The sequence below is a fragment of the Borostomias antarcticus genome (assembly GCF_949987555.1).
Source record: "Borostomias antarcticus genome assembly, chromosome: 4".
NCBI lineage: Eukaryota > Metazoa > Chordata > Actinopteri > Stomiiformes > Stomiidae > Borostomias > Borostomias antarcticus.
The window spans coordinates 25,370,953-25,396,373 of NC_140237.1; the positions used below are offsets into that span (position 1 = coordinate 25,370,953).

Consider the following 25,421-nt stretch of genomic DNA (forward strand, 5'->3'; position numbering starts at 1 on the left):
AGTCCTCCTGGACTTCTCCTGCCTGTCGTCTGAGGACTTTACACCATTTCATCTCAAAAATGGAAATGTCATGGCTCAATACGTTTCCCAACAATTGGAATCTGGGGCAAATGGCTTGTTCGTTTTATTTCATTTTATCTCATGCTTTGTTGTTGTGATTACAATTGAGGATTTTTTTTGGAGGGGATCTCTGACATTTTCAAATTATGGGCTCGTTACAAATTCAGACAAAAGTTTGTTGAAAAAGTGTTCGTCATTGTTGTGCCTGATTGTAAAAAAATTGTAAAATGTATTCCTTCCTGTTCTGTCCTTGGGTGCCTGCTAGTTGTGATCAGCTTCAAGCGCTCATCCTGTAGGAGGTCAAGTGAAAGACCTGATATAGAAAATACAAAGAAAGGAGGGATTGCGCTCTAAATGGATCATTGGACAGGATGATGCTATTGATTATGATGATGATGCAGGTCCCCAGAGACGTACATGTAGTAATACTAATAATAATAATAATAATAATAATAATAATAATAATAATAATGGACCTTGAAGGTTTTAATAGCCATGCAGATATTACGCACAACACATGCTAGTGAGAGGCTAGTGAGATGGGACACAACACACAAACACATGCATTTTACAGTGGTCGCCAGTGGAATTTATCTGCATTTTCCCCATCTAAGCTGTCCTCCTCCAGGGGCAGCCTCGTCAGTGGCGCCCGGGGACCAAGTCCAAGTGCTCAGTCAGATCTTGGTCAGGAATTGTACTTCTGCATCTGCATGTTTTTCATATTGGGTTCATATTGGGTTCTTCTTGTGAACAAGTGGAGAACATTCAAAGTCTGCACAGAAAGGCCTGGAGACCTTCTTGCTGTGAGGCAACAGTGCCAAGTACTGCCCCACTTTGCCGCATGTGAGCGACTTTGGGGTTCAGCGTCTTGCTTAGGATCGAACCCGGGACCTTCCGATCCCCAGCCGGCCGCTCTACTGTACCTTCTGAGTTATGTGGCTCCCTTGCACTCTTCATTCTAATGACCTGAACACCAGAGACAGACTGTCTAACCTCTTACCTGATGTGCTTTCATGTCCTCATCTGAAGGCCTTAATTCATCCTTAGATGATAACTATTGACTTCCTACTGCTTTTCACTACATTTATCCACAGGAAACTTTTGATAGATCATCTTAAAACCATTAGCTGTAGCACCGTCGGGATTAGCAATGTGCTGCATATACAATAACTGTGTGTATGTGTGTGTGTGTGTGCGTGCATGTGCGCACTTGATATACCTGATGATATTCCCTCCGTTCACAGGTACGTCATCGATCGTCACACAGATCTGGAGAGGCAGTTCAATATCAATGTGGATGATGGAAGGATAACCCTGGCTAAGCCTCTGGACCGAGAGACAGATATGTGGCACAACATCACAGTAACTGCCACCGAAGTCCGTAAGTAATGCGTCAAGTCGAAATCATTTCTCTGTTGCATCATTTAAAAAAGAAAAATCTACTGAAATCAATCAGCTGATGAAGAACTTTGATTGGCTCAGGGGATAAAAGTGTATATGAATACCTCAGCTCATTCTTCTGTACAGGCAGCGTGGGTAGGGCCCACTGCACACACAGGCAGGCAAAGAAGGTTCAGTGAGGTTTCTGTAATCCCAGTGAGAGTAATACAAAACAGAGAGTGAAACAGGAACTGACAATACCCATGACAAAACAATGACCGGGCCAGGAACAAAGGATCAAAGGACCGTGGGCGGAATATAAAGGAACTCTAACGATAAAAACGGGACGCAGGTGGGGCTCGACATAACGAGGCACAGGTGCAGACAATCACACAGGAGGCCAGACAGAGAAGGGTTAACAGGACGACAGCAGCACAAACACAGAGACACCAGGGCAGGGAGTACAGGGCAGCTAGATATGGACTAGGGTGCAGGGATGATGGGGACTAGAGGGGGATTAGGACTAGGGGCCCGGGTCTGGAGATGGGGGATCTGAGGCCGTGCCGGGGTGATGAGACAGGATCAAAGGTCATAGAGACCAGGGTAGGACCCAACATGTCCTCTTTGAACCGTACCTAAGAAATGCAAAAGATAAAAACATACAATGCATTTATCAGCATTAGGTATGTAATGTGTTCCGGAGATGCTTGGTAAATAAAAAGAACAACAACAACAACAAAAATTAACATATTGCAGAAGGTGTCAGGATGGGGGTTGTTGGATGGTGTATATGTGCTAAACACAGTTGAAATTCTAACCTTGAACTCATCTGAATGACAGATGAGGAATTGCATTAGTTAAATGCAGTGATATTTGTCTGGTAGTTATCACATTGCTTTAGTATAGGAGAAAAACCTATTGACAAATGCATTAACATGGGAAATACATTTCAAGGAGCGGCAATTCATGCAGCCTTTACGCACTGGAGAGGAAACATGCTCCAGGTGTTTCTACTAACATTGTCAGAGCAGTTTCATCACTTTCTTTAACTTGCCATTATACATGCCGAGGAAGACCACTGGCTGAAACGAACGTAAACACAGTGAATGAATGGACTTGGGGTGCTGCCTATTTCTACTACACTGATTAGGATTGGGCAGCCGGTCGGGTAAAGACTGTTAAAGACTTTGGGAGTTGAATACTTTAGAGCTTAAGAGCTTAGACTTTTTTTCATCACTTCCCTCAACAAAAGGGAAAAATGGCTTTTTTGCATAATTCTTTAATAATAGTTACATACTGGTGAACCGTGTGTTTTAACGGCTGCAGAGTAATGTGCAAACAATTAACGTTTGAATTTACAAGGGCGGAAAGTCTGCTGGATTTTAATTGAATTAAACAGCTCAGCAGTCGATTTGTGGAAGTGCAAGTAGATTAACACGTATCAAATAAACATTTTTAAAGCATAGCACCAGAGTGGTTTACTCCCATTCCAGCATCCATTACAGATAAAAGAGCATCTGTGATCCAGGAACCTGACTACACATAATCTCCCAGGCAGAACTACAAAAAGCTCAAACCATATGCAATCTATTTGCATAAACATTGTTTCAGGGAACTGTATGTAAGGATGATACTTAATTGTACCCTTTGAGCTGTGTCGCAGCGCTCACACCCACCTCATCGATCCGCCTATCAACAAAGCCTTGCGCATCGTGACAGGATGCCTGCGTCCCACTCCTGTGGACAACCTTCCCATCCTCGCAGGCATCCAGCCCGCTGGCCTCCGCCGCAAAGGAATCACAGCACGTCTCGCCTGCCGGGCCGTGGAGGCTAACCACCTGCTGCAAGACAGACTCACTGCAACAGCGGAGCCTCCCCGGCGTCTCAAGTCGAGACTCCCTTTTGTGCCTGCTGCACGAGATCTCCTGCAGCAATGCAGAGATCTTAACATCAGCAAGGCAGGATGGGCGGACTACATCTGGCGTGCGGAGTGGGAGGCAAACACCTCCAGACTCCTTGATTTCATCCCGGCCGCCGGTCCTTCCCCTAAAGGGATGGACTAAGACTGGGGGTGAGGCTTAATTGTTTTTCCCGGACAGGCGTCGGACACTTCCGCTTATCGATGCACAGATGGGGCCTGGCATCTTGTGTGGCGTGCGAGTGTGGCGCCGAGGAACAAACCGCAGACCACGTCATGGACTGTCCGATATATCTGACACCCAACGGAATGCATGTGTGTGGACAGTTGTGGATGACGAAACGGTGACTTGGCTCCTGGAGGTGTGCCTGGATATATAGACCGGGTGACCCCTGACCCAGGCTCGGGGTGGTAAAAGGATAGCCCCTCGGCCCCGAACCTAGGGGGAGAGGAAGCAACAACAAGCCGATACGAAGAAGAATAGCAGACAGTTAGAGAAGTGATTTTTTTCTTCAAAGGTAACATGTTTGTCTTGTCACATCTGGCACCTGTATATTTAACTGTCATCCATGCCTCTTGGTAAAGTGACCGTGACTCGAGATAGCGGCATCGCTGCGCACTCCTGATAGGAATTTGCCAAAATAAATATGGCTGTTTGCTTTTCTTCACGGCGGTGCCATTCTCCTCCCTGGCGTGAAGAGGAAGAAATGTATTCCCAGTCCTATTCCACCGCCATTTGCCACCCAAACTCCGGTGCGTTCCGCTGCTTGCACCAGTTGACATCTGACTAATCAGATTTTGCCTCTGCCGCCAACCGAAAGTCACTTAAACAGAGCATACAGACAAGGTTCTTCCCTTCTCTCTCTTCCCTACTTCCCTACTCTCTCTTCCCTACTCTTATCCATCTAACCATCTTTATTTATCTTTATTCATCACATGGTGAAAGGCGGCACATCACACGGTGTAGATGGTGAAACACACACACACACACACACACACACACACACACACGGATAGAGCATCCACAGATGAAACCTTCTCTCTGCTCTTAACCCATGCCAACATCCTTTCCCCAAGGGCAGTCATGGAGCAGATAGTAGCCAGCATGCTGGGGACGCGCCCGGGGGCCAACCAAGTCCTCCTGCCCATCTTTGCCAGGGACAGACAGTGTTAACAATCTGTTCTCCTGCATATCTTTTTGTATTGGTTTCTTTTTATGGGGGAAACCCTTGCGAACACGGGGAGAAAATGCTAACTAAGACCTTCTTGCTGTGAGGTAACAGTACTAGGTACCGCCCCACTGTGCTGAACATGAACAATTTTCAGGTTCAGTGTCTTGCTCAAGGACACTTCGGAAGATGGAATTGAACCGGGGACCTTGCAATCCCCAGCCGGCCGCTCTACCTCCTGAGCTACGCGCTGCCCCATCTGTCACTGTCCATCAAACAGTCTAGGACTGTTTTCATCTCCTATGAGCACCTTTAGACATTGGATCATTCAGGGTCTCCAGCCTTTTTTCGTCTGAGAGCTACATTGAAAAAATTAAAGTGGCCGAGAGCTACTCATGTCTCATATATAATAACATCTTATAACATTTATTCACATATCCACATTTCAAGTTTCAATGTGTCACGCTCACACAATATATCAAATCAAAAATTGTTTTTGCATATTAATTTTTTCTTCTCCTAAGTATAAGTACTTCTTCTCTTAAAGGTATAATTAGTAGGATTTGTCAGTTGAGTTTTCGAAACAACATTCAAACGTCTCCCCTCCTCCCTGCTCCTTCCATGCTCCTCCCCCTGACCGCGGTTGCCAGGTCAGACAGTGTAACATCTGCAAGTTACCAAATAAGAACCACATCCCACACACTAATAACACCAAAGACCTCAAGTGATTCAATATGACGGTGCAACATTTCAGGATCCGGTACAAGATCCTGGTGACCACTGTCAAAGCTCTCAAAGGCATAGCCCCTAGCTTACATCTGTGACCTTATTCCTCCATATACAACCACCCGATCTCTGAGGTCCTCTGACCATAGTATTTTGGCAGTGCCCCGGACCTGTTTAAAAACCAAAGGTGACCGGGCCTTTGGGGCGGTTGCCCCAAGGCTCTGGAACTCGCTCCCCCTGGATTTGAGATCCGCTGCTTCTGTGAACATGTTCAAGGGGCACCTGAAAACACATCTGCTCAGGCAAGCGTTTGATCAGTACTTAGCTGGTCTGTTACGTTTGTTGTGTCTGCTTCTTTTTTTTTTGTATTATTGTACTGCTGTGCAGTTCTTGTATAGGGGTTGTTGTGATAGGGTATTTATTTTATACGTGCACTTTTATTGTTTTGTGACTTTGTGATACTTTTACTGGACTTTGTTCTTATGTGAAGCACTCATGCTGGGAGGGGTGCTATACAAATAAGTTTAACTTACTTACTTACTTACTTACTTACTTATATAGTTAAGTTTGCAGGCCTTATTCATAATTGGCAACCGCACTGATGATGACATTGTAGATTTCTTAAATAGGATGTTGCGCTGCGTTGAAGGCCTACAGCAAAACCCAGGAGAAGAGAGATGTTTAGTCCAGTTAATCAGCGTAGATGATAAGGCTGTATACGAGTCTGAATTTTCGAAACAGGTCGAAACAGTTAAAACCAGAGATTGTACGATTCGTTCATTCATTTGTTACTCCTTTTTTCCCCCCATAGGCCTAGGCTGAGGGGAGACCGCGGGAGTCGGGATAGCTGTCAAACCTTAAACTCAAACTCAGAGGCAGCACAATAAAGGCATCTATTTTTCTTGCACAACATGAATCATCTATCCCACATTGTCCATCTACTTCAGATGCCCCCATATTTGTATGCAGTGTTTCCCATAGCCTACATTAGGGTTGGGCGATTTGAGGATATTCTCCTCACATGCACATTTCAAAGCGTGCACAAATAGGCTCATGCGTTGGGCAGCAGTCAACAAGGAAATGTTTTGACTGTCACTTGCATTTTTGCGGACGTTAGTGCTCAATCTGTCTATTGTAAAAAATATATTTTCCAGCTGATATCTTAGTTAATATAAGAAGATTACGGAAGAGCATTAGGGCTAACAGCTGAGTTTTTTTTTTTTTTTTAAAGTAAGAAATTCTGACTTTTTTTCTTAGAAGTGATTTCTGACTTTTTTCTCAGAAATTCTGACTTTTTTCTCAGAAGTTCTGACTTTAATCTCAGAAATTCTGACTTTAATCTCAGAAGTTATTTCTGACTTTTTTCGCAGAAATTCTGACTAAACTCAGAAGCTTAAAAAAATAATAAACTCAGTTGTTGGCCCTAATGCTCTTCCGTAGAAGATTGATCTAGGAAAGCAGTTTTGTGATATTCCGTTTGGGAAATGCACGTGACTGCTGGTGCATAGTAGGCTAGACTAGATGCATAGCGGAGAGGAGAGGGGTTCTCTGCCTTCATCCCTCCACTATATCATGCAAGTGAAATTACTGTACTTACACACACTACTGAGATTTCTTGTAAGAACGCATGTGAAACACTTCCACATCTACATTTAAGAGCACACATACGCATAACTGAAAAAATTGTTGGCTACTGTACGTTTGATTGTTTCAGTGGTTTGTGTGAGAGTGTTTCAATGGTGTGTGTGAGAGTGTTGCAGTGGTGTGTGTGTGAGAGTGTTTCAGTGGTGTGTGAGAGTGTTTCAGTGGTGTGTGTGAGAGTGTTGCAGTGGTGTGTGTGAGAGTGTTTCAGTGGTGTGTGTGAGTGTTTCAGTTGTGTGTGAGAGTGTTTCAGTGGTGTGTGAGTGTTTCAGAGGTGTGTGTGAGAGTGTTTCAGTGAAGAGTTTAACAGTGTTTCAATAGTGAATGTACTAGTGTTTCAGTATGAGAGTGTTTCAGTAGTGAGTGTGAGAGCATTCCAATAGTGAATGTAAGAATGTCTCAGTTGTGAGTGTCTTAGTATTGTATGTGACTGTTTGAATAGTGAAAGTAAGAGTGTTTCAATAGTGAATGTAAGAGTGTTTCAGTAGTGAGTGTTAGGGTGTCTCAATATTTAAGTCCTACACAGCCCCTCATATGTCATGGTCCGTGTGTAATAAGTGCTTTCTCTTTCCTATTGTACAGTTAGTTAATGACTGACATTGCATGGAGTCGACTGGAGAGGTGTATGCTGGAGTGTATCCACTTAGGATCACCCTTATAATCATTTAAACGTTCATCTGAGAGTCTTGTTCTAAATTAAAATTTCATTACATTCCTATCAGAAAAGGCTGCTTACAAAGGTATGTAGTGCCAAATAAAGTAAGAACAAGGTGTCCTCTCACTGTTCAGTAGTGATGAGACACGTTTCTGGCATCACGTCAAATGTGAGAACTCTTTTGAAATGGCGCCAAATGCGAATAATACTGCCGCAAGGAAAACAAAAAATAGCTGGAACCATTTGGGTGCTGGCGAGCTATCTGTTGGAGACCCATGCTGTAGACCATTGTATCTGTTGCTTCATCTTGGACACATTAGACAGCCATCGTAATGCTGTGTTCACACCGGGCGCAAATTTTTCAGGCGGCACGGCGAGTTTACATAGAAAGTCAATACAATTCGCGTGAACTGGGCGGCGGGCGGCGAGGGCGGCGCAAATGGCAGAACTCAGCGACGCGGCGGCAAGGATTCGCCACATGGAAACATTTGCAAAAGTTCAAATTTTTGTACTTTCTGCGGCGGATCCCGCGGCGAGATTGGGGCGAACTGGGCGGCGCAAATTTTCTCGCCGCGCCCAGTGTGAACACAGCATAAAGTGACAAAATAAAGTATATTTAAATACCTGCCTTGTTTTTCTAAATAATGAAGTTGGTTGCTTATGACAAAGCTACAGGCTATGCTTTTAATTTCTTACTAAAACCGCAATGCAATCAGCAGGGGTGAAACGTATCACTCTGTGGGCCAAATTAATAGATAATTGATTTCAAAGTTAGTGGTTGCAGCACTGATTAAATACAATCATTTACAGAGGCTCTCAAAAGGGACTGTCAATTACCAGTGATGAATAATTCCAATAAAATTCTAATCTAATTAAACTGCCCTTTATTGTCTTTTTAGACTTCAGCTGCCATCGAGTCATTAAAATGCATGTTTTAACCCTCATGTATAAAACATGAAAGCATACAAGGGATTTCAAAAGCACTTTGAATTTGATTTTTTTTCTACTACCCAGAATCCTGTTTTGCATTCTTGATACCAGTTGAAACTTAAGTTGACATGGTGTCTGATCAGAATCTCCATCACCTTTGGGATGGAAATGATGAAGAAGAAAAAGAACAAAACTGAATAAATCAATTCTAAAACCTAGGTCATGGAATTTACCTGGGATATAATTGTGCACTATGCAATTGTTCTCCACTCATTTTGTGTTTTATTTTGTATCTCTCTCTCTCTCTCTCTCTCTCTCTATCTCTCTCTCTCCTCTATCAGGAAACCACAGCCAGGTATCCAGGGCGGTCGTTGCCATCCGGGTACAGGACATCAATGACAACGCCCCAGAGTTTGCTGCAGAATATGAAGCCTTCGTGTGTGAAAACAACAAACCTGGCCAGGTAAGGAGCATTTATCAAGGCTGCCAGTGGTGTATCCCCCTGCATCCCCCAGTAATGATCAGCCACAGTGAATTATAGCCTATTTATTTCACTGGGAGGGAGCAGAGGCGGGAGCATGGCCTTCTTTTGAAGCAGTTCTCCCCAGACACAATGTGTGGGTACCGGGGGGATTGGAGCAGTCAGAAGTGATCAGGGTGGATCATAACTCAGGCCTGTCTTTCATGTCCTTCTCCAGATGGCACAATGCATCTCCAGCCAAAATTCCCGGACAAGTGCTTAGCAATCTCCTTCACATCAATCCTGTTTCATTCAGAGCATCCGCTAACTTACAATGGGAGCTTGAGGGAAAAAGAGAAGGCTGAATTCTAATTTCTAATCAATCACGAAGACATACGGCTTGATAAGACCTGTGATGACAGATAAATAGATAGGAAGGAAGGAGAAAGTGTGCCAGGTGAGACAGGGCCTCATTGATAATCATCTCAAAGTTCCGGAATGAATGGAGCGCATTTTTCATCTTTTGTGAGCCATGTTACAGTGAGACATGTTGTGAAGGCAAAAACAGAGTAATGGATGACTTGGCCTAATAATGGCTTCGGGCCTTTTTCTCTCCTTTGCCCATCTGTGTTTCCACAGGTGATCCAGGTTCTCACTGTCATTGACCGAGATGACCCAATACAGGGACACTACTTTGAATACCGTCTCATCCCAGAGATGCTGAACAACCCTAACTTCACCATCAAAAACAACGGAAGTAAGGATAGAACAACTGTGTGACATAATTTCTAGAGAATATCTTCAGTGAGAAGATTTAAGAATTGTCTTCCCGACGACTTTGCCAATTTCTGTATGTCCTGAGGCATGTTTAGTCCACACGAAGATTGAATCTGGTGGATCAACATTGCCCATAGTTAACAGATGCGCTCTTGTCTGGACACCAGATACTCTTTACTACCCAGTGCATTTTGAGAGAAAACAAATGAGAGGGTTCCAAATGGTTTTCTGGGTAGTATTGCAGCTCAATGTAGGGTGCCTTCTTGAGAGCTGTTGCAGTGTGGCAGATGGTGCTACATTTGTTTGCTAAATACTGTGATTGTTTTAGCAGCAGACTAGCTGGACTTTTTATTCCAGCCCTTCCTCCCTCCCTGCCTTCTCTCCATTACTGAGAAGAGCCTCGTCCTGATGTTGCATAATGTTTTAAAAGAGCTTGGGGCGAAGAATATTCATCTGGTACGGCCCGTCTGTTTTGATGTGGATGCTGTTAGCTGCAGGCATAGGAACTGCTATGTAAGGATGTTAGCAGAAGTGACATACACTATAAAATCTGGACATCAAACAGCCAAACCCTTTTATCTAAATAGAAACCTGGCACCATAGAAACAGGTGTATTAAAAAGCAAATAGGATAAGATGGATCCTGGGACAAGTTGTTAGAGGAGGAGAAAAAAAACCTGCTTGTTTGTGATATTTCCACATTATTAAGGATGCACCGATACATTATTATCTGTATCTGTATCCGTTCAACCAACACAATTATCTCTATCTGTATTCGGATAGAACCCAGAAGTGGGCGAGGTTTATACCGTAAGTTGTGTTAAATTGTATTTTCTAACCAAATATTAATTGACAATACAATTGGTGAGCCCTCAAAGCATCAAATTGATATAACATTGGCAAATATAATTAGTCATAAAATATATTTCCACATTCTCATACTTTACTTTTCATCTCTCCCTCTTGCTCTCTTATATTTCATATTTAACTCAACTTAAGTTCTATTTCTTGGAGCTCCGCCCCACAAGGCTAGCACCTATTGGCTACAGTTGACTGCAGAGAAAACCCCATACAGGCACCTGTGTCCAACCAGGTCCGGTGCACCACTGTATGAGTGGGCTTCACCTGCCTGCTGCTCCTTGAAACTTTCAGCTCACAAGACAACTGCAAGTGATAAGAAAGAAGAAGATGACTTCGCAGCAACTCACCGTGGAGCCGGTTACGTCATTCGGGGATCCCCAGTCAGCACTGCCCAGTCTACCTGAGAGATTCTGTGGTTGCGGCGCTCCCAAAAACAACGTGGGTCATCTGCTGCATGGGGCCGCAGCACACCAAGGCGGCCATCTCCTGACTGCCAGGCCTGCGCTCTCCTCGACACTATGGAGAGGCTCCTTTGAGTACATTTCGTCGATTTTCCGCCACTGCCACCGCTGGGTGACAAAGATCCCGCTCCCGCGGAGGGTTGGCTTGGACAGGAATGATGACATTGGCGTGCCCCTTCAACAGCTGGTGCCAATGTTGTCCCTCCCGCCGTCCGACGAAGAAGACGATGGCAGATGAAGATTCAGCCTCAGAAGAACCAGATTCAAGTGGTTCTTCATGCAGTGGACTCGGGCACAGAGCCATCTACATTCGCCAGCTGGCTAAGGACCAAACCCCTTCTTCATCGGAAGCGGAGCGGAGAGCGGAGATGGTCGAAGCTGCAGGGGCCGTCGCCCGGCATGTGAGAATCTACGCCTCCTGCCTGGGTGATGTGATGGCCACATCTGTCGTCCAGCAATGTCATCGGTGGCTGTCTCTGATCGGTCTGTGAGAAGAGAACAAGAGTGTTCTCCTCAATTCACCGGTGAGTAAAGAGGGGTTGTTTGGTTCGACCGTGTCTAATATCCTGGAGCAATGTCACAACCAGGAACAAGACCGGCTCCTCCTCACTCGTCACCCCGCCGCTCCAGGGAGACAGTGTGCTGGCGCGTCCTCGTGCCCCGGCCACTGCTGTCACGACCATGGACCACCGCTTTTTCAACAAGGTCGTGGAAAAATGTACGTTTCACATGTTTACGGTGCAGCAGATGCTAGAAGCGTTCCTTCCCGGTGATTTTTGCACCAGCATAGACCTGAATGACGCTTACTTCCACGTGCAGATAACTCCTCGGCATCGGATGTATTTGCGTTTTCCCTGCCAGGGAGTGACAGAAAAAACACAAAGTGGCAGTGATGGAGGTGATGGCCATGACATCTGTGGACCCGTGGTTCATCTCTCAGTGGCCGAACGCGCTGTCCCATGCCGAGGGCTGAATTTGCATGCCTCCGCTTCTGGGGCGGCCGTTGGTGGCCTGGCTTTTGTACGGTGGAGATTGTCTGGTAGAGGACTTTCTCCAGCAGTGATCAGCACTATTCAGAGTGTGCGCGCGGCGTCCATTGCTACAGTTTACTCTGGCAAGTGGGCCCCTTTTGCGTGCTAGTGTGGAGAAAAGGACATCACTCCCGAGTCCTGCTCGGTGGAGATGAATCTGGAATTTCTCCAACACTTGGTTGATCATAAAGGACGGTCTAGCGGCATCCACTATCAAAGTGTATGTATGCGCTATTTCCATGTGTCAAGAGGGGTTTGCCAAAACCACGGTTTATGGACATCCCCTGGTTAAGTGTTTTGTGACCAGTGTGCGACGTCTTCGCCCCATGCGCAAGGATATGGCGCCGCCTTGGGACTTGCTTTTGGTTCTGAATGCGCTACGTAGAGTGCCTTTCGAACCAATGGAGCAGGTTTCTCTCAAGTGGCTCTCTATCAAGACCGCGTTCCTCCTTGCTTGGTCAAGTCAGTGATCTGAGAGCGCTGACAGTTTTTCTCATCACGGGTGATGGGGGCAAAGCTGTTTTGTGCACTGATCCATCTTTCGTTCTGAAAGTGGTCCAGGGTGCATTCAACGCACATGATTTGGAACTGAGAGTCTTCTATCCTCCACCTCATGCGAGCGAGGAAGAGGCACGCTTACATTTATTGTGTCATGGGCATGCGCTGACGTGTTATGTTCAGCACATGGCTGCGGTCCGAACTACCCCCCAGTTGTTCTTCCAAACTGTCTCTCCCAGTGGATTTGTGAGGGCATCTCTAAATCCTATGAGACTGCAAGTTGCCCTCTGCCTGGGGCTGTTCCGGCACACTCTACGAGGGGCGTGGCCATGTCAGTTGCCCTGTTCAATGGTGTGTCTGTGGAGGACATTTGTCTGGCGGCGACTTGGTCGTCACCATCTCCTTTTGTCCATTATTACCTTTTATCCATGTCGTCTGTCTCTGTGGCATGCTGGGCACAGCCGCCAGCGGGAGTCAGCGTTAGGCATGTTGTTCCAGGGCGGGACCGTCTGGTGAGTGGCGGTTCGCTCCTGTCCCTTTGGAGCTGGGAGGGGCTCGGACGGGCTATGTTACGGTGTAACGGCTTCCATTCCGGCTCTCCCTCCATGTCCCTCTCCTTGCCCTCAGCTGTGATGAACCAAGTGTGGTGGGGTAAGGGCAAATGCTTGGGTTGGGCTTACTTTTGGTATGGTCTCACCTTCGAACAATGTGAAAACTTGTGTCCTGGCTGACCGTTTTGATATGAGTCCAGCAAGAGTGTCTGGTGCGGTCGTGTAGCTCTGCTTATGCCAATAGGAGCTAGCCCTGTGTGGCGGAGCTCCACAAAATAGAATGATGGTTACGTATTGTAACCCTAGCTCTATGAGTGGAGTGGAGCCCCACAGGGTGCAGACTTTGCTGAACTCGCAGTCTGCTCGCTGAAAGTTTTGGTTGGAGCAGATGTGCAGGTTAGGCTCGCTTATACAATGGTGCACCAAACCTGGTTGGAGACAGGTGTGTGTATGTTTTTTTCTTTTTCTTCAGTCAATTGTAGCTGGCTCGGTTTTACAAGCCACTAGGAGCTAGCCAATAGGAGCTAGCCCTGTGGGGCTCCGCTCCATTCATAGAACTAGGGTTACAATACGTAACCATTGTTTTATGAACTGTTTGAACCCTATAAATGAACCTAGGAAAGAAAACATTCTGTTTTACATTGGATGTAAATCTAAGACTCAGATTCTAAGATTCTGACTCCAGGGACAAGGGAGATGATGCATTTTCACCTGTCTTTTGTTGTCTCTTTCCCTCTTGTCTCTCGTTATATTATAATATAATATTGATCCTGCAGTTCTGTAGGGATGTTAACATTTAGCCGTTTAACGAATAACCAGATAATAATTTTAACCCATTAAATTTATTAAACAGTAAATTTTTGAATTTATGTGCATAGCCCACAACTGTAGCCTGCTACCATTTCAGATGGCAACTATCACATGACTAGCGATGTTCGCTCTCAGAGTCAGATGACAACATGAAGCAAGCAAAACATAGTTTGGACATGAATAAAGTGCGCTGCAAAATGTGCAATGCTGTCTAAAAAGCAGCTGTACTATGACAATGCAGGCAGCAGTATGATATACGTAATAAACATCCACAGTAGAAAAAATATGTTTCCAAATGTTTTCATCACATTATCTGTGCCTTTCCAAAAAATGTGTCTTTGTCCCTACCACATATTATGTTTATATGTATTAACTTGCCCACAGGGCAAATGTTATCTGGACATTTGCAATTAGGTTTTTTATGGAAGACTGTCAAATTTGATTTATATAATTTAATTCAATCTTGAAGTAAACTGTAGAAAAATGTCATCATTTTCAAAATCAAATAATGTGAACCTGTTGTTTAGATAAAGAAAACTCTCTCATGGTGAAAATCCAGTACATGATAGATGGTTAGGGATTATAGGTTAGAGATTAGGATGAAGACTAATACTGCAAATAACACTACAGTAAATAATACTGGACACTGATACAATTAATGTTGTTGTGTTGAGCCAATGCTGGCGCTTATACTGTAGATAAAACTATGACCAGAATCCACACAGCTGTATGGTAAAAGAGGTAACCTCTCTCAGCAGAATAGTGAAGCAGTCAATGCAACCAAGAACACTAGACTCAAGCCTCATTATTATATTCAGAACACTTACCTTTAAATTTCTAATTACTAACTATGCCTAGTTTTTGTGTAGTCTCAACCCCTCATAAGAGCAGAGTGAATTGCTCATCTGTATGGCTACTGTGTATTGTTCTATCTTTGCACAGCAGGTATAAACACTCCAATGAAGAGTCACAACCTCTTTGTGTGTGTAGGTTTGTTTTGTGATGATGAGTCCAATTGCGGTGACTGCACTCTGTAGGGAATGTAGTTCAATGGCACTAGAGAGCAGGGTTCAGGCAGCTGCCACAGAATAGCCTAAATAGCAACGCACTAGATGTTAGAGACCTAACATCTCTATTTCTGTGTTCAAAGTACCTCTCAAAGGTGTGATGGCTCTTTGTTATCATGGCAAACCATGGATTTAGCACCTGCTCTGCTAAGTTCTTACTGTGCTTTGTTATATGATGCACACAAATATAATATTAGAGACTACAGTGATACTGTAGCAGACACATAATGTCCTACCATGTAGACAACTTCTCTGTAACTATTTGTGCACTCTCCTGTTAGTCATGTCTCTCTTATTAATCTGTCCCATGTTAACTGCTCTGTATAAGTTCTTAGCCAATAGACAAACATTTTCCAGGAGCTTGCTCAATCGTCTCTTTGAGAGAGGTCAAGGAATAATTTTTACAGCTCACTTTTCTGGCCCCCGGGTGAAACTGTTTTTTTGCTTCCCTCTGGAATATGTAGGGGTGGGACCTATGCCCACCCTCCCATTGCTCTCTGTAAAGCGCATTGTGTTGCCTCTGTGTATGAAATGTGCTATATAAATAAAGTTTGATTTGATTTGATGTTAGATCCTGAAGCTGAAGATGATTACTATTATTACAACATTTGAGAAAGATTGAAATTGACTTCTCCGTTAACTTCCTCTCTTACTGCTTACTGCTTACTGCTTACTACTGAATTTTATGAACAACTTAAGCTAGTGATTTTTAAGAATTGTGGACACCTAAGTGGAAAAGCTAAATTATTCAACTAAATGCTTAGATGCATAAGCATCAGAATGGTATGTTTGCCTACTGATAATGATTTGAAACAAATTTTGCCAAATTTGTTTTTCAGTTGAAATATCAATTTAAGAAACAAAAAAGAAAATAGTTAAGTATTGTGTTTTCAGCATTTCCTCTCCTTCACAGACAATACTGTCAGCGTACTGGCCAAGCACGACAACTTTCGACGACAGAAACAGGAAATGTACTTTCTGCCCATCGTGGTGACAGACAATGGGAGCCCACCAATGAGCAGCACCAACACTCTGATCATCCGCGTCTGTGGATGCAGCAAGGAGGGAATTGTCCAATCATGCAACGTCGAGGCTTATGTCCTACCCATCGGTCTCAGTATGGGGGCCCTGATTGCCATCTTGGCCTGTATTATTCTGCTTCTAGGTATGCCCCTTCACATCCTCTTTATCTGTCTATTTCATGTCAGATTTCATTTCTAAACGTTTGGGGTATATGCCTAATGCTGATCCATACCACACACTGTTTCCATTACTCACTGCTATGGTTAATCTGAAATTTACCAACATGTATCTTTTCTAAACTACAATAACGATACTGATTTCCCTATGAGCCTATAGAAACTGCCGTGACATACCTTATTTTTTGTATCATTGACAGTTATCGTGGTGCTGTTTTGGTGTCATTGACAGTTATTGTGGTGCTGTTTTGGTGTTATTGACAGTTATCGTGGTGCTGTTCGTGACACTGAGGAGACATAAGAACGAGCCTCTGATCATCAAAGATGACGAGGACGTGAGGGAGAACATCATACGCTACGACGACGAGGGCGGCGGCGAGGAGGACACCGAGGCCTTCGACATCGCCACGCTGCAGAACCCCGACGGCATCAACGGCTTCCTGCCGCGCAAGGACATCAAGCCGGACCTGCAGTTCATGCCCCGGCAGGGCCAGCACTCCGGACCCAACGGCGTGGACGTGGACGAATTCATCAACGTCCGACTCCACGAGGCCGACAATGACCCGACGGCGCCGCCCTACGACTCCATCCAGATCTACGGCTACGAGGGGCGGGGCTCCATCGCCGGGTCGCTCAGCTCCCTGGAGACGGCGTCGTCTGACTCGGACCAGAACTATGATTACCTCAGAGAGTGGGGTCCGCGTTTCAGAAGACTTGGGGAGCTGTATTCTGTGGGAGAGAGCGACAGAGAGACTTGACCTTGGGATCTGAAGAGACCCCTTTGAATTTTTTGTCCACATACTTGTGTATTAATGCTAGGGGGTTCGCCGGCTTTTAGAAACAGCTGTTTAAAAAAAGGGGGCCACCTTTTTGTATTCTTCTCAGAGTGAAGTACTAGCAGTTATCAAACACATCAAACGCATTGTAATTGTTGAGCCGATCTTAACAATGTTTATATTAAGAGGTCTACAATTCTTGTGGAGTGTACCTTAGATTCCGTCGTGGAGTGTTTCACAGTGTTTTGGGTGTTTTGTCATTTGCTGTGATCACTAGAGGCATAAAAATCCTGGATTTCTGGTTCGCTTGATGAAACGAGAGAGAGAGAGAGAGAGAGAGAGAGAGAGAGCGAGCATATTTATGTATGTTTGGCCGCCTGCTTGGACACCATGGAGAATGGACTGGTGAGGCTACACTAGTCCTTATGGGTCTCTTATCTCTACACACCACCCAGCCAAACGAAGAGTAAATATTAAGAGACTAAAACAAAAAAAAAGCAATATACAAACTATGTTATAATGTTGAATGTATGTTTGGTTTTAGAAAGCAAAAAGAGAACCACTAAAATATTGGCTTTGAATTAATTTGTATAGATATCATTTGATAAGGTAGCTGGTGGCTGCATTTATAAACTCTCTGGGCCAGACGGCTTGCTTTCTACAACTATTTGTATTTACACGCTCCAAGTGTTATTAGCCTATTAAAGACTGAAGTGAAGACAAAATAGAGAGACATGTAGAAACTCTGAGGCCTTCTTTTTACAGAAGCAAGCATTATATACAGTTGTACTCTGTTTTTTGACAATGAACGTGTTGATTCCTCATTACTGACCTATGATTTCTCTTTGTATATCTGTTCCATTTATTTCCTGTGCTAGCGCTATTAAGTGAGTGTGAGTTCAGATAGTATCCATTCTCATGCAGCTATACTTTCCACCGTGAATACTGTTTAATCACAGCCAAAACAGATCTTCAGATATTACAATTAATAGTTTAAGCAGAGAAAAGTAACTACTGTACATTTATAACCGAGTTAGACAATAATGAGTTTTGGATGAGGGAACTTACACATACTTAGTGCGTGTGAACTGTATACAGTACTTCCACGCTGCAGTTACCAGTGGCCATTTAAGCACAATAGTTGGGATGATTCATTATGGGTATTTGGCCCTCCTAAATGTTGAATTTCATTTCACAAAACCCTGATTTCATTAGCCCATTAATGATGATACAAAATACAGACTTGCGTACTTGTGCTTACACTGTATGATACTAGACAAAAGAAGACTTGTAGTGTACATAGAGTTACTGCTAACGTCCTTAGCTTTCATTCGGGTGGTAGGTTTTGTCTATGCACGTTAGCTCTTGCACATGTTGAGAATCAAAAATGGCACTACAGCTGCGTGCATACTCAATTTATACTGATCCAGTATTATGGCAGTTCTTGGTAGACTTACAATATACTGTATATGAAATAGTCTTACATGCAGATCATATTTTCTACTGTGCTTTAATGCTTATAAACGTGTATGTTTAATTATTTACTTCCTGTACTGTAATCTAAGATACCCTGTATTGTTTCCTACTTTGTGAAATATATTTTTATAAATATTTCTGAATGGATGTGTTTTCTTACGCATGTACAGATGTTCTGTGTACATGTTTGACTAAAACCGGTTAGATCTGTCTTCTACATGAGACACACATGCAGAGCAACCAGGCGCCAGCCTGATAAGCCAGTGAATGTTCTCAGGTCTGTAGGCAGGGTTATTAATCACACTAACGCGTGTGCCAAAACACTTCTATTACACTTGACCACCCCCTACTTTCAGATTAATCTGGTGTCGTTATTTCAGCGTAACATTTTATTCCTGAGATGTTCCTACTTCACTGAATATTGAATATTTTCGAGAAAAAAAACAAAACAGATTTTAGCCCATTTTCACCCAATTTGGTAGCCAATCACATCCAACCTATTATATAATTGTCCCTTATTACTGCAGAGGGTTCGTCGCACGTTACTGCAGAAGGTTCGTAAACCCGCGGTTAACAATCTGGGAAGAGCGAGCCAGCTACCCAACTCTGAAATTGAAATTTATTTCAGTGTTCATAAATAACAGAAATGTCTTTCAAACTTGTCTATCTCGCGAGTGTCAGTTCTCTTCTTTATTTACTGTATCACCCTACCGGGCACCCATGACTGTTCATTGAAACTACGAGTTGTGTGCACTGTCACGCTTCACTGTTTTGTAAATTAGCCAGTTCCACGGGCCTTGCCATTGTATTCAGCTGATGTAGGAGTGAATTAACCACTTCCAATGTACAGTATGTTGTGTAATACATGCTGCTCATCAATGTTCTGCCCAAAAATCTGTAGGCTACGTCATCATCAATCACTTGGTGCCAGGGTTGGGGAGTAACATGTAATGCTGTTACGTAATTTGATTACAAAAAAAAACAGTAGCTGTTATCCGTTACAGTACAATTTAAAATATGTAAATTAGATTACAGTTAGATTCAGTTAGTAACAGGGATTTCAGTTGTCAATTAAAAAAATAACTATATAGTATATAGTAGTAATGCACATGCAGCAAGCGAACAACTCTCCCCCAAGTAACCCACTAACGTGCCCGGTGCACCACTGCTGCGAGACAGCGAGAGTGAGCAGCATGGCAGCAGCATCAACAAAGTTTGCCCTCAAAGGCTGGAAATTCCAAAAATGTTTTATTTTTCAATCTGAGAAGGTCAACAACATCATGGTGCAGTACATACTATGCCTGCCAGCAGCCAAAACCATCTCAACAGCCAAGGACTTTGTGTCAAACTTGAAAAAGCATTTGCAGGTAATGTCAAACTTTTTTGCTAGCTACTTCCATTGTAGCTGACAGTTAGCAGTAGTACTATAGCATAGCACTAATGAAGATGAAATCGAAAATGACCGGGTGAAGAAGTTAGACATGGGGCGCAATGCCTTTGACTTTGCCCAGCGAAAGGCTTGCAGAGCGCCCTTCCAATAGTGGTGAGTAGGTCTGCTTGATGAACTGGCCATCGTGCCATACCTACTGTATTAGCGATAGTTGCATTTTTCGAAACATCGCTATTGATACATGAGTGGTGATCTTTTTGATTCCCTTAACCGTTTAACCAATCAAAGAACAAGACTGATTAGATAAATGAAAATTGTGTAAATAGCGCTTAGTTAACTTATTCTACATTCTATATAACTTGTGACAAAAAGGTAGCAATTAAGGCTTGTAAGCCCTGCAGTTGCACAGGTACACTGCACAATAATGTGTGCAATGTAACAAAGTAGGTATAATGGGCTAACTTGTTCCGCCACAGTGTTTAGGCTACTATTTGCTCATGGAAGAGCCCATGACAAATTTGTGTCCAGGGCCTGTGCTCATGATGATCCGTCCATGCTTCCGTTGACCATGTCTGTCATTATAGTAAGATTACTTTGAACAGTAAATAAACAGACTGAATGTCTATAAAACCTTTTATTTTCCAAAATATACTTATGATTGATTTGAGTCAAGAGCATGCTATTATCACACTTATTGACTCCCAGAACTGCTAGAGAGCTGACATAAAAACACTAGACTAAATGTCAGCAGCTTATCATTTAATCTCCCATCAGCCTTTGCAGGACTGTGATGATGAAGCCTGGCTGAACTAAAAGCCTTATCGGTTTGGCATTATGGAATTGGGGAACTTCACATTTAGGAGTTCAGGGGGAGTGGGGAAGGGGGGGTCGTCTCTGAATTGACAGTCCTTTTCACAACAGAATGCTCACAAGACTGTTCAGCTAACACTTCATGCATAGTATACTTCGGACTGTCAGTCAGTTGAAGTGCTTTCAGCTTGGTTTATCTCATCTCAAGAGATTTCTGACCAGGAAGAAAAAAACTCTCACAAGCAAGACCTTGATTATATTAATTAAACTGGGATCCATTGTGTGTCGGTGCGTCATGTAGAAATAATCATATACCAATCATTGTGTTAACAAAAGAGAGGATTAGAGGCATTGAAATGTCCTATTTCTGTTCATGCATTTTTATTTTTTTTTATTTTTTTTTAAGAGATGTGTTTTTTTGAGGCTCAGCTCTGGTGATAATCCCTTTGGAAGATTAAACATTACTTCAGTCTTATCTGATATTAGAGTCCTCTCATGAATAACGAAAGCTCTTGATCTTGTCAACGACTGACTGTGCTAGCGTGAATTTATATAGTCACACAGGCCTGCGTGCACACACATAAGACACATGCAAAACTTGTTTTGATTGTTGCATCTAATACTATCCAATAAAAAATAATCAGACTATATAATCTACTTCCACCAGGATTCAAACCAAGTACTTGGTTAACCATTGCACCACAAGTACTTTAATTTCACCTTTCATTTTACAGTATATTGTATATTATACCCCAACCAGATTAAACATGGCAATCAAACCTATTTTGTTTAATTGGCACAACTCGGGTAAGGACTCAACCTTATGAAGGAAGATTGGATAAGGACAACCATCTCACCATGTTCATATTTTGTTAGTGCTCCAAGGACATCAGATAATTTGAATAAGATCAGTATATCATCTGTATGAACAGCACGTGTCACAAGCGTCTCTCTTCCTTAGCAACCCTGATTCTCCAGCTTTAACTAGATCTGATGTTTAGATAGGGATAAGGAAGGATAATGTTTGCTCACAGATGTACTCGATTGCGAATGCTGTTTGCTCACTAACTGCCTTTGTTATATTAAATGGTGCTGAGCTGAGGTAGTCCTCAGAATGGTGATTCCAGCCTGGGTGACCACAACAGGGCCACACACTCATTTGCAGTCAGCACTCATGCATGCCAACGTTTTATTTGTCTGGCCGTCTGGCTAAATGGAATATCAAATTATCCCCTCACTTGTGTCACGTATTGGAAGTGTCCCACGGCTGACAACTTTGCTTGTGCTCCATCCTGAATGTCCCCGAGTTCTGCTAATCCCTGATCGGTTGGAAAACTGTAATTATCACTACCCAATATTTTGCCCTCTATTACTTGGAAAATTAACCTGTCTATTACTGTATATGGAAAGACAGTGTGTGAATAAAGGATGGTCAAATGAGTGTTAGACTTTCCTTCACAATTTACAATAACTTACCTATCTAAAGACCTTCGAGCCAAGACCTTAGTAACTACAGTACACCTAAATTGCAGACTTATCAGAGTACAGAGATCTCTTTGGGATCTCTTATTATTCATCAATAACGATGTACCTTTTTCAAATGAGATAACGTTAACTATGTAGTGTTTTCATCTCAAATGATGCTGTTCTGAACTTAGATCACCTTGACCATTTGAATACATGACAACTGTAATAAACTACTGTACTGTACAACTACTGTAAGTACCCATATATGCAAAGTGCATATATGGAAAAGCCTCAGCAACTATATCTAAGGACCTTGAGACTAGCTGAAGACCTGTATGCTGATATGAAGAAAAAAAAGTATTGTTTATATATATGTATATATAGTCTTTATATACGTATATACTATATATAAAGTATATAAACTATATATATTTACTCTATAACTTATACAGTATATACTGTTGTATGTATGGTCTGTATATATATATATATATATATATATATATATATATATATATATATATATATAAATACATAGATATATATCAATTAATGGAACTACTTTAGCCTATATAAACATCATAGTCATTTTTGCTGGACTAAGCAGTATTACAGTCAGAAAAAAATATAATTATTATTTATTATAACTATTGTTTAGTATTTATAACTAGTATTTATAAACTAGTTGTACATAACTAACTATTAACTGGTTAAATGTTTATGAACAGTTATAAACTATTAGTAAATGATTATCAAATACACACAGAAATAGTGTATCAGGTTGATGGAGGTATCAAAACATCAACTTGGGTGGAGCCTGACCTGTGATTCAGCTGCCTATTATACGATCAGCAGGGCATTATTCATATTATTATCCTTAGTTATAACCTCATTTACTTCTTTATATCAGTACATTGTTTTCAGATGAGGCAGAGTTGGTTGGTAATTCAGCAACACTGTGGTGCTGATCATGCACTGTGGAGTGTTTAATTGACCTGTTCCTGTAATTAGCATTAATCAGCATCTCCCTTGGCAGAGGGCATGGCTAGCATGGCCACTTCCGGATGCAATTTAGTTTAGGTCTTTTCACTTCTCTCACCCCAGCAACTAGTTGGAATCCTGTCTGGCTCACACCAGTGACTGGCAGATTGATGGGATGTGGAAGTCACACACCAAAGTGCTACGGATTGGACATTTGGTCTCACATGTTTGAAAGTATATTCAAGTTGAGGTGTATAAGTTGATGAAGTTGCCAAAATTGGTAACCATATCTCGTTGCCTAGGTTCCTGAACACCGGCGCACCCCAGAGGTGTGTCCTATCTCCTTTACTGTTCTCAGACACTAACAAGATCACATTCTGAGTATTCTGCTCGTTGATTTCAGGAAGAATGCCAGACACCATCTGCCTCTCTCCATCAATGGTCAAGAGGTAGAGATAATCTCTTCCTTCCCATTTCTTGGGACCACCAGCCACGAATCCCCATCATGGGATCTCAACACCAGCCTTGAAATAAGCAAATCCCGCCAGCGACTCTACTTCCTTTGGCAACTGAGAGAGTTTAAGTTTAGTCGGGCAGCCATAACTCACTTTTACATTACAGTACATTACAGTAATTTAGCTGCTACTTTTATCCAAAGCGACTTAATATAATTGCATTTAACACGAAATGTCAGTGTACTACTACTACTTGCCAGAACTCATAAGTGCATCTCCTTTCGAAAATAAGTGACTAAGAGCATAATCTAGTGCTGAAGGCAAAGTGAAGAATAGCAAACTAAAAATACAATATGTGCTTAAGAGGGGGGATCCTGGTAGTAGTTACAGATTAGTCATAGAGGGTGTACTCACTTTTCCCTCCTTGTCTGGTACAGCAACACCACCACTCAGTGCAGGACTCAGCTGGAAAGAATGATACACAGAGCATCTAAAACCACTTCACTCTGCCAACATGGCCGCCCATTCACATTCATGCATTTGGACTTAAGCTCAGGAGCCAAAATGTCAGTTTTAGACAGATAGATAGATAGATCGATCGATAGACCACAATGGCTCCATGGTCACTGTGCACTAGTTTGAGCACTGTCCAAGTGTCAAAAAACCCACAGTGTATACAGTATGGTTTAGAGATACTACATTTATGACTAGATATGTGTAAGAGAGTATGGGTGAGAGCTACAGCCTCTCCATTCACAAGGGATAAGTAAGATGCCAAGGATTACTCACCTCTCGTTCATAGTTCACCACACTACTTTCATAACATTGACAAACCATTTGGCTCAATAATTGGCTGGAGGGTTGGCTAGATGGTGTACATTCATTTCCAATAACCGCAAACATTGTTACAGCTCCAAATCAATACTAGAATCTGACCCCACTAATTAACTCTGTTTGTGTCACTTGCTAGTGATCTAAACCATCCCCTTGAACCGATGTGCTACACTGTAAACATTATCTAGCTATCATAATACAATCCCTCCTTGCTATAGCGTTTTCACAAAACAATGTTCTGAACATCTCCCCTGTGACTGATGTGTGCTACTGGTCTGTGCGACAAGCTACATAACTGGTAAATGGACTGCACTTATTTATACAAAGTGTTTTACAATGGAATGGCCTCTCATTCACCCATTCACCCACCAATGACGGCAGCTGCCATGTAACATGCTAGCCTGCTCATTGGGAGCAATTTGGGGCTCAGTGTCTTGCCCACGGACACTTCAACATGTGGACAGGAGGAGCCGGGATTCTAATCACCAACCCTATGATCATTGGACGACTCGCTCTACCACTGAGCCCTAGCCACTTCATCCCTGTCTGCATATGCTGCTGCACTGCTATGCATCTTGGCTTGTGGTGTCAGGGGGAATAAAGCCAGCCAGAGGCCCAGACCTCCTGCTGAGGCACTCGAGCAGTTAGGTGGTGGAATCAATAGTGTCTGGTAAGAGCACTTCATACTGCAGCATTCACTACATGTAACTGCTAGTTGTGACAAAGGAATAGATAGATAGATAGATAGATAGATAGATAGATAGATAGATAGATAGACAGACAGACAGACAGACAGACAGACAGACAGACAGACAGACAGACAAAGTTAATTGTCCTCAATGAGGAAATGCTTTTCCCAGCTCACATTATACCTTAATGAGAGGGTATGGTATAGGCAATATACCACGGGTTGTGCTGTGGTCATGGGCACAAGTTCTGTCAACCAGCACAACCCGTGGTATATTGACCATTTCTACAACGGAGAGTTTGGATACTTGATTCTGATTGGCTAGCAGCCGTGGTAAAATACTCTGTAATA

General features: G+C 42.9%; 1 protein-coding gene across 1 annotated transcript in view; it reads left to right on the plus strand.

Annotated features, from left to right (window-relative positions):
• Positions 1-16,951, plus strand: part of cdh8 (cadherin 8) — a gene marked incomplete at both ends in the record, with an annotated part of 92,009 nt that extends 75,058 nt beyond the window's left edge. Inside the window, 5 exons of the mRNA XM_084437054.1 lie at positions 1,305-1,441; positions 8,821-8,942; positions 9,579-9,696; positions 15,908-16,159; positions 16,458-16,951. Of these exons, the coding sequence (XP_084293180.1) occupies positions 1,305-1,441; positions 8,821-8,942; positions 9,579-9,696; positions 15,908-16,159; positions 16,458-16,951 (1,123 nt within the window). The remainder of the gene's footprint in view (positions 1-1,304; positions 1,442-8,820; positions 8,943-9,578; positions 9,697-15,907; positions 16,160-16,457) is intronic.
• Positions 16,952-25,421: the final 8,470 nt, after the last annotated feature.